The sequence below is a fragment of the Eptesicus fuscus genome, chromosome 4 (assembly GCF_027574615.1).
Source record: "Eptesicus fuscus isolate TK198812 chromosome 4, DD_ASM_mEF_20220401, whole genome shotgun sequence".
In the NCBI taxonomy this organism is placed as follows: domain Eukaryota; kingdom Metazoa; phylum Chordata; class Mammalia; order Chiroptera; family Vespertilionidae; genus Eptesicus; species Eptesicus fuscus.
This window is the reverse complement of record NC_072476.1, coordinates 104,916,161-104,925,984: the sequence shown is the minus strand read 5'-3', so window position 1 is coordinate 104,925,984 and position 9,824 is coordinate 104,916,161. Positions and strand designations below refer to the sequence as shown.

Here is a 9,824-nt window from a genome sequence, read left to right as displayed (position 1 = left end):
TATTTCGGGATGCGATTGTTCCACAGACTTATGTCTATTCTTATTTTTTATTTCAGAAAGGAAGGGAAAGAATTTAGCCCAGCAAGTTTCTTGTTATTTCTTTAAAAGAAAAAAAAAATCACAAGTTACCTCAGCTGTGTACAGTGCCAACTAAGCCACAGAGCATCTTACAAGGGAACAAACCGAAGCTGAATTTTGCAAACCCACCGCCAATCTCTTCTTGAAACTATACAGACCCAGTGAAGAAAGTAAGGGGGGAAAGGGGACACATGTAATACTTTCAACAATGAGAATCATTGACCAGCTGCCTCCTGTATGCCCCCTCCTGGGGATCGAGCCCTGATCAATAATCGAACTGTGACCTCCTGGTTCATAGGTTGACACTCAACCACTGAGCCACACAGGCTGGGCTTTGTTTATTCTCATACCAATACTATACTATACTATATTATAGCTTTATACAAAGGTCTGTTTTTTGTTTTGTTTAAAAAAATCTGTATTACTATTGTAAGGATGTACTGTAATTTATGTAATTTATTTAATTCAACCTCTACTTAGGGGACTTAGTTGTTTCTATTTAATATTGCAAATACAACAAAAAATGCCCACTGACATTTAAGTTTGTGCCCATGCTATAGTGGTTGTGTGGGATACATGTTTAGAGTTGGGAATGCTGGGTCAGCGTTTTCCATTTTCCCCTAGTAATTGGTTCTAGTTTCAGATCTGGACTGTTATCAATATGATATCCCTCATCGAGGAATTGTATCTATATAGCAACTAGGGGCCTGGTGCACGAATTCGTCACAGGTGGGGTCCCTCAGGGTGGCCTGCAGACATCGGGCCCCAGCTCTCACAGCCCCCGCAGCCCTGCCTGGCATAGCCCCTCACCTACTCCACCATCCTGCCTGCAGGGCGATCAATTGGCAAGATTCCACCCTCCCCCCACCAACGCCTGGGAGGGGAGGGAGTGGCCTCACCCCCCAGCGGTCGCCATCTTCGGGGCAATTAAGCCCCTGCTCACACCTGCTTTGACCTGGTGGGGCCTGCTCAGCTCACCTGCTCCACTATCCCAGGGTGGTCCCACTCTCATGGGGGCCACTAGCCCCTCCACTGCTGCCTGCTGCCAGTGCCGCATCACCACCCCCTGGTGGTCAGCGCACATCATGGTGAGCAGTTGAACTCCAGGGGACAATTTGCATATTAGGCTTTTACTATATAAGAATAATTGCTAACATTTATCAAACTCCATGTGCCAGGCACCATACTGAGCACTTTGTATGCACCATCTTACTTTGTTCTCAGAACATTTCACAATCAACAATGCTATGTAGATACAACCATTTTATAGGTAAAACATTGGGTTTCAATTAATAACTGACCTTAAAGCTAGTAACTTTTGTGTTTTGATTGCACCTATATACTTAGTGAATGCACCGTTATTTGTGGTGAAGACAACTTTACCAAATGACCACTCAACCCCAAAACAATAAACTTGTTACTGTGTAGGCTTGTGCTACCCAGGCGGGTAACCACTAGCCACATATTGCTATTGAGCACTTGAAATGACTAGTCTGAATTGAGATGTGCCAAGTGTAGAATATACACTGTATATTGAAGACTTGATATGAAAGAGAATGTAAAAGATCTGTAATTCTTACACTGATTACACAATAAATATGTTGGAAATATTGTTTAAATTTCAACACATTAAGATTAGCTTCACTTTTTAAATTTTTAAATGTGGCTACTGGAATATTTAGAACTACATACGCAGTTTGCATTTGTGGCTCACTTATATGTTAAGACAATGCCTGCCTGGCACATTTTACACTTATATTGGCCAGGTCAGATTTATGCAAGTTGAGTCTCACTTACCCCCAATGCCTAGGCAGGGCCAGACCAAATGATTTCATGGGCCTTATACAGCCAATGGGCCAGACTTTCCCCACCCCTGGTCTAAACTCAAGACAATGAAAAATACGAGACAGAATGTGATGTTGTCTTTAAGTCTACTAGTTCATCTATTCAGATTCTAAGTTGTCTCTTTGATGAAAAAATTCATTCAAAAATGAGGTTATCAGGAAAGGGCAGGTTCGTTCTGATCAATATGACTGGAAAATGGCTTGCTATTACCTTATAAAAATTTAACCCAGTGATAAAATTATTTGAATGGTATCTTGTCATCTATATATTACAAGGTATGATTAGCACGGAGTTCCGTGTTCAGGCCATAGATGAGTAAGGATTCTATTCAATGAGGACAAATTTGCTACAAAACTGATTCTACATTGTACCATAAGGTCTAATTAAAGGAATGCATTCCAACATTCACTGTTGTCCAAATCTTTCTTACCAGCAAATGCACACCTTTAACAGGGAACCTGTGCCTTGGCCGTCTCCTCTCCAAAGGAAAGGAGTTTGCTTCCACCACCGGAGTCTCTTGCAGCCCTAAAAGCACTGTGCCATGCTGTGCCTCCTCCCAGCAGGTTCCCAGAGCTCTCCAGAGCCATCCCTAATTGGACAGCACTTCCCTCTGCGGCCTCCTGCTTCCCGTCTGTCTTCCCTGGAGAAGATGCTTACTTCTGAGGGCTGCTCCCCTGGGACACAGGGACCATAATCAGTTTTCACTGAGTTCAACTTCTCTACTGAGGTGGCTGAGCCACGTACAGCCAACTCTCTTCCTCCAGTTTGCCCAAGGTGGCCGTTTCTGAAATACCATTTGTCACCTGGTATATCTGCTACCTCCTCAGTCACTTCTACCACCTGCCCCAACTTGAGGAAGCTAGACCTTTCTCCAATACCCTGTTTTATCAGTTTTGTGTTTTTTTTCTTTAAATCTTTCCCTGAAAGGACTTATTTTCTCTACATATCACTGGGAGTTCAAATCATTAGATATTTTGTAAGGCAAATACTTGTTACATTTGCTAGGTATCTATTTGCAAAGCCATGTTAAGTCTAACACCAGAATGGGGCTTTTCTTGCCTCAGGAACTACCAACACCATTTACTCCATACTGAGTGCTACCTATCTTAATGGGCCCCTCCATTACTCAGTTATCAGCCATTAATAATACTGAAATTTCAGAAAGATCTGGAGAGCAAGTCAAATTTTGGTTCAGCAAGCCAAAATACTATTTCATATATTGGGAGGCAGCCCAATGTAGATTCCCATCAGCAGGGGCTTCTATACAAGTGAATATAAGCTGAGGGAAAAGCAGGATGAGGGCAGTAATTCGTATGTCTGGAAAGCATTCTAGAGCGCCATAAAGACCAAGTTGGTGAGGCAGTGAAGATCGCAAGAACCAGTGAAGGCTAGGTGAGGATGCTATCTATCCTAAATGAGAAGCTAGACAGCAGTTCAGTCACTATTTTATGGTGACTGTTCCAACAACACTTGTGCTGTGTAACCTTCTGTCCTCACTCAGCAGTCCAACAGTTATCTCATTTCCAAACCCTGGCAATAAGCCACCGAACTGGGAAAGCAGGGCAAGATATTCCAGAGCACTTTAACACAGAAAAACACTTGACCACCCAGTTGAAGGTTAACCAAGTTCTACCAGGGATCAATTTATCAGTGCCTTTAGTCTACAGTAAGTTTATACTTGGCTTTCCTTCGTACTCAATCCACCCATTTGCATATGGTCCTAGCGAATTTCACACACCTTGCAGGTCGCTTTAGTTTTTCACTTAAACCGAAGTCTACAATGTTAAGTGCCAAGCAAGCATTTTGGATACTGGGATGAGTTAAAATAGAATTCATTTGACCCCTAGCCGGGCTGGTGTGGCTCAGCGGTTGAGCAATGACCCAGCAAACAAGAGGTAGCCGGTTCTATTCCTTGTCAGGGAACATGCGCAGGTTGCAGGCTCAATCCCCAGTAGGGGTCATGCAGGAGGCAGTGGATCAATGATGTTCCTCTCTCATGGATATTTCCACCTCTCTACCCAATCCCTCTCTTTAAAAACAAAACCCACAACATAATAATAAAAAAATTCATTTGACCCTAACCTTCATGTCTCACTGGTACTCTAAGCCCTATTGTATAGGATTGACAACCAGAGACTCCCTAAAGTCATTACCCTATTGCAAATGTTGCTAAAAGGAATGTATGCTTTAATTTACTCTTAACATGTGAAATATCCATAAGCCACAAAAACTGTGTAACTTTACCTCTTACTATATATTTTTAAAAAAATGTATTTCTATTGATTTCAGAGAGGGAGAGATAGGAACATCAATCATTGAGTCTCACTGATTGGCTGCCTTCTGCACGCCCCACAGTGGGGATCCAGCCCAAAACCCACCCATGTGTCTTGACCAGTAATCGAACCTTGACCTCCTGGTTCTCCTCTTACGCAGCATCGCAACCCGGTACAAGTTATTACTCCCAAGCAACCACTGAACAAGTACACCCGATAGTAAGTTGTCCCACGCCAATATACTTCATTAACACCACAAGCCTACTAAAAATACCTTAGCACACCAGATATTTTTTAAAACCGAGATTTATTGCGCGACTAATCATCCAAATCCTTAAGATGAACTGGATGCGGCAACAGCTGCCCTCTTGGGTTTAGGTGTTGTTCCTTCACGGAATCCATGCCTGCACCAAGTTAAAAACAAGAACCGTTACACCTCAGCAACGCCATGCATACATCTTATTTTTTTGCTACAACGAATTTTAAATGAGCTTATCTCAGTTACATGCTGAAATCAATATTGAATTCATATGTTCAGACATTTATTTGTACAACATCACTGATAAGCTCCCAAAGTTTATTTACATTCTTCCGCTTCCAGGTATCTATTTCAGGGATATAGTTAACTGCACTTGAAATGTAAACACAGCAACGTATTTGGTTGTGCTGAGCACTGGACTAGTATTTCCCCACGTCTGTTAAGAGACCCAAGGTACTTGTGAAAACGGATCCCTATGCTGAGGCAGAGATATTAACTACCTTCCCTTAGCTAAGGAAGCACAATGGCAGGTTAAATGCAGGTATTTCCTAAACTGCTGGACAATGCTTCACATTCTAACTCACTCACTATTCACACGTACTCTAAGGAAAGTGTGCTGTTACCCTCCTTTAAGACTTGTGAATTGAGGCACAGAAAGGGTCAAGGCTGGCTTCAGTTCGTGCTCTTAACCCCTGCATCGCACCAGCAGCCCACTCGACTGTGCAAATTAAAGATCACCTCAGCACAGGACAGACCCATCTAAGATCACTGTGTTTACAAAGCCCCTGCTTCCCGATCTTTTGAAATTAGAAAATGTGGAGCTGAGTGGGTAGAGAAAAAAAAAGCCAAGGATTCTGCTAAAATCTTCCATTGCACAGGACAGCTGTGCACAAGGAATCACCTCAGTTGAGCCTTCGATCAGTTAATGCTTAAAAACCTACCGTTTCAATGTAGTTTTAAGTCTAGGCTGGGGCTGAAATCCCTGCATTTCTAACGAACCTTTAAAGCCTGCCTTTCAGTAACAAGACTGAAGATTTCTCTGTACAGCCGCAATAGCAACTGACGAGTTTTCTACAGCGGACTTGCCCAAAGCCACAAAACTCAAGGCGGGACTCTAGACCTCATTCACACACCACTGCCATGACAAATTTTGGCAAGAATGTGAGAGGTAGGTATTACTAATAAATACTATCACATCTTGAGACTCCAGCTCAAATCATGCCCTCGAGACATTTACAACTCATACTACAGTTTACTGAAAGATTAATAAAATCTAAGTTTAATGGATCCGAAGGTTCTAACCCCACTCATCAGGACAGCATCCTCATTTCACACCCCTACAGGAATGAGATGGTCCCCACCCAAGCTCACACAACCCACGAAGCTGTACCTGAATCTGCGGTACACAATTTTCAGGTGCCTCATGCGACCGGTCCCGGTAGTGTTTCGTCGTTTAGCCTTGGCACTCCAGTTATCTGAAACACAAAGTGCGGGTAAGGTGCCTGCATGCCTCTCCCGGACACCTGGCCGGCACCGCTGGCCAATACAGGTCAGAGCCTCCCTTGGGTTTCACATCAGCTTCATCGGCGTAACATTCGCACCACTTCCCGGGAGGCACCCCGTGCCGCCCACAGCCCGCCCCTGCGGCGCCCCGCCGGCCGCACTCACACTTCCTCTTGCGCTTGGCGGGGTAGCCGCACTTGCCGCAGGTGGACTTCTGCAGGTGGTAGGCCTTCGAGCCGCAGCGGCGGCACAGCGTGTGCGTCTTGTTGCGGCGCTTGCCGAACGATGACGTCCCCTTCGTCTGCAAACGGAGGGGGCAAACAATTCAGCAACTAGTCCCGTCGGGCCCAGAAACTAGAGATGAGACAGTCCGAAGGGCTGGAGCCGCGGGAGGAGTTTGGGACTTTCCTTAAAGGCTCAACCAGAAATCACTACCGGACATGTGTCGGCTGGTGGGGAAGAGCAATAACTGGACCAAAGATTTTATTAAAAACCTTTAAACTGAAAAAAGAAAAAGAAGTCACTACCGGCCTTCCACGTCATCTCAAGCTTTCCGCAAGAGTTGCTGTGTTTTAAAATCTGCTACATTTAAGGGGGGTGGGGAGGAAGGGAAGGTGAAATGTTTTTCCTACCTACCCTCGCCCCAAAACCTTCGGGAGCCTGCCCGACACCGCCACCGACTAAGTCCTTTGCTTACAGAGCCAAACACTCCAAACCAAGCTGCTTCTTCCTTTAGTGCCCATCCGAGGGCAGGGCGGTGCGGGACCCCAAAGCTCGGATCGCAGCAAGGGACCTAACGCGGCTCCAGTTCCACGACTACAGGCTCAGCACCCCAGGTACAGTTAGGAGACATTCTTCTGGTTCTTGAGGGCCACAGCGTGTCTCTTTCCTGTCCACCCGCCGCCCTCATCGGGAACCTTGCCAGGACCGCCACGGAGAGCGAGGAGCGAGGCGCGGGGGACGAGGATGGAAGGCGATTACAACAGCCCTTGCAAACAACTCACCATCTTGCTTCTGCCGCCGAGACCAAAGAGGCCGGAAGAGAAGACACTTCCGCTATATCGCGCAGAGAAGCTTCCGCTCAGGGAAGTACTTCCGGTGGGTGCGGTGCGTCGTTCTCAAGTGTCCGTCGCCGCGGTGAGCTGGGGTCGAAAGGAGGTTCCGGAGACAGACGGGGCCAATCGGAGTTTAGCTCCCGGCAGGCGGGCGGGACCAGAACTGGGCTTTAGTTGCTGCTGCTCCTCCCTCTGCTTCTGCTGCTGGACCTGCTCCTGGGCCTTCGCGTGAATTTGTCAGAGTTGTGACCACCTCGCGGATTCCCGGCCGAGCTGCTGGGGAAGCTGGAGTGTGACGCTGGCCCTCCGGGGGTCCCCGCGCCGCGAATCCGCGCGGGGCGTGTGCTGGGGGTTCGGGTAGGACTGGGACGCCGATGCGGAGAAGTCGGGTTCCCCAGATTGCTCCCCACTGTCCCCGGAGCTGAGTTGAGGTCGCTGCGTGGATCGAGGCTCAGAATCTGAAAACCCAAGCAAATCGTGTGTTTTATAACTAGTAGTTTAGAGGCACAATTTTGTTTCCGAGTTTCATTGTGCCCAGGAATCATACCTGGATCTTTTTGTTTTTTAATGTGTTTTATTTATTTCACAGAGAGAAAGGGAGAGGGGGGAGAAAAATAGAAGCATCAATGAAGAGAGAATCATGGATCAGCTTCCTCCTGCGCCCCCCACATTGGGGATCCAGCCCGCACCCCGGGAATCCAACCAGGACCTCCTGGTTCATAGGTGGAGGCTCAACCACTGAGACACGTGGGCCGGGCCACAAGTGGATCCGAAGTGTAGTTTCCAGCGCCCGGACCTGAAGAAATCCGAGTCAGCAGCTCTGGGTCTGGAAGTCTGTACTGAAGAAACACTTAACAAATAGTTTCTAATCGGTGGTTCCCAGACCTCCATAAGCATGAATCCAGTTGTAACCTCTTATCCAACAAAGCCCCAACCCACGCAAAAACGGTATAAACTGTCCAAACGTTTAAAAATCACAGGGGAAAACGATCCCAAATAACCATAGAATGTACCTTCTAAAGCAAACCAAGAACCCTATACCTGTCCTATGTGAAATATCAGCAAAGGAGACTGACTAACTGCTAGCAGAACAAGATGAACTCTAGGAATCAGGTTTAATTTGGACAGGTGAACAGTTGATTAGTGTCTACAGGCTCAGCCTAATCACGAGGGGGACCAGGGAGAGGGGGAGAGGCCACATGCTAACCTGACAAGCTCAGGGAAGGCCTGCATTGCAGTCTTGCAAACTTAACGACCTAAAGCAGTGATGGCGAACCTATGACACGCGTGTCAGCACTGACACGCGTAGCCATTTCTGATGACACGCGGCCGCTGAGGCGGCCGCATGCCGAGGATGAAACATTTGCTGCTCCTGAGGATGAAACATTTGCGAAATAATGTTTTTTCCTCAAAGTGACACACTACCCGAGTTATGCTCAGTTTTTTTGGCGAAGTTTGACACATCAAGCTCAAAAGGTTGCCCATCACTGACCTAAAGTAACCACAAAGGGTGGTCTGAAATTAAAACTAACTAAAAACAGTTATAGTGGTAGTCATGTTCTAGGCCAGTATTTTCCCTGACAAGGTCAATTTCTACATTAACTGAGCCTCTGGTCTTTTTGCAGCTAAGATAACATACCTATGAAATGTCAAGAGTAACTTGTAACTTCCCTTTTTCCTGAGTCCTCAGGGAACAACCCAGTGCACCTGGGCGCAGGGACAGAGACCATGAATTCCTTCATTGTTATTGTTATCCTGTTAATTAATGACTGTTAACTATCCAGTACTCACCTGAGTAAAAGAAGTATGTGTCTTATCATTTTAACTTATTTTTAAAAATATATTTGTATCAATTTCAGAGAGGAAGGGGGAGCAAGAGAGATAAAAAACATCAATGATGAGAATCATTGATCTGCTGCCTCCTGCACGCCCCCTACTGGGGGTGAGCCCGAAACCTGGGCATGTGCCCTTGACTGGAATCAAACCAGGGGCCCTTCAATCCAGGAGGCCGACAGGTCGACGCTCTATTTACTGAGCCAAACCAGCTAGGCTTCCCGCCTTTGCTTTTTCCCATCTCCCTAATCTTATCACCAGTGGATTTCATGCAACCCACTAACGTCTCCTCTTTTGATTGTAATGTATAAAACAAGGTGAAAAACCGCCGTTCTCCGGAGCTCTATCCCAACCCATTGAGAATCTGCTTCCCGGCAATTGTCGACAGTTTGGCTCAAATAAACTCACAAAAATTATTTACAGGTTTGAATGTTTTTACGTTAACATAACTACCAGGCTCTTTTCTAGGTGCTGGGAAAAGAAGCAAAGATAAACCTTTTACTAAAAAGTTCCATGCTTGGGCGTGACCATCCACCTTGACCTGACTAGGAATTTAGGATCAGATAACCATGTGACATTTTCAGGTTCTCCTGAACTGCATCACCGTTATTTACTATTAAATAGTTTTTAAAAACCAAAGTCTGCTAATAAAAACAAAAAATTATTATGTAGTAATTTTTAAAGTAGAAAATTTGACCCCCTCTGTAATCACACACCAGTGTTACAGTTGGGTATCTTTTGTAGCTGTGTTCTTTTAAATATATCTATATACACATATGTACACTATACACCTTAATTTTGAAACAAAAATGGGATCTAGGACTTATTTTCTGTAACAATATATCCTGGGTATCACTACTTGTCAATATGTACAGGTTTACTTCATCTTTTTAACCACTTTTGGTGTTTCATTGTTCATGTATCAACATGTATCCCACAATTTATGGAAATTGTGGTTACTTTCAATTTTCTGTTATA

The 9,824-nt window shown here is 45.4% G+C and overlaps 1 protein-coding gene and 1 non-coding gene across 2 annotated transcripts; both read right to left on the bottom strand.

Moving 5' to 3' along the window:
* Positions 1–4,484: 4,484 nt before the first annotated feature.
* Positions 4,485–8,570, bottom strand: RPL37 (ribosomal protein L37). Its single transcript, XM_008155601.3, has 6 exons — positions 8,546–8,570; positions 7,283–7,471; positions 6,963–7,075; positions 6,124–6,259; positions 5,846–5,930; positions 4,485–4,600 (listed from the first exon to the last, which is right to left on the bottom strand). The coding sequence occupies exons 1-6, from the start codon at positions 8,568–8,570 to the stop codon at positions 4,531–4,533; spliced, it is 618 nt and encodes a 205-aa protein (XP_008153823.2). The 3' UTR covers positions 4,485–4,530.
* LOC114227806 (small nucleolar RNA SNORD72) lies at positions 4,686–4,765 on the bottom strand. The gene has a single exon (XR_003613887.1). It is a non-coding gene; the product is annotated as a small nucleolar RNA SNORD72 (small nucleolar RNA).
* Positions 8,571–9,824: the final 1,254 nt, after the last annotated feature.

Coding starts and splice junctions, on each gene's coding strand:
- RPL37 (XM_008155601.3), bottom strand. CDS start 8,570: ATGACTACCACTATAACTGTTTTTA. Junction 7,472..8,545: donor TACCACTATAACTGTTTTTA/GTTAGTTTTAAT, acceptor TTGGGTTTTCAG/ATTCTGAGCCTCGATCCACG. Junction 6,260..6,962: donor TCGGCGGCAGAAGCAAGATG/GTGAGTTGTTTG, acceptor CTCCGTTTGCAG/ACGAAGGGGACGTCATCGTT.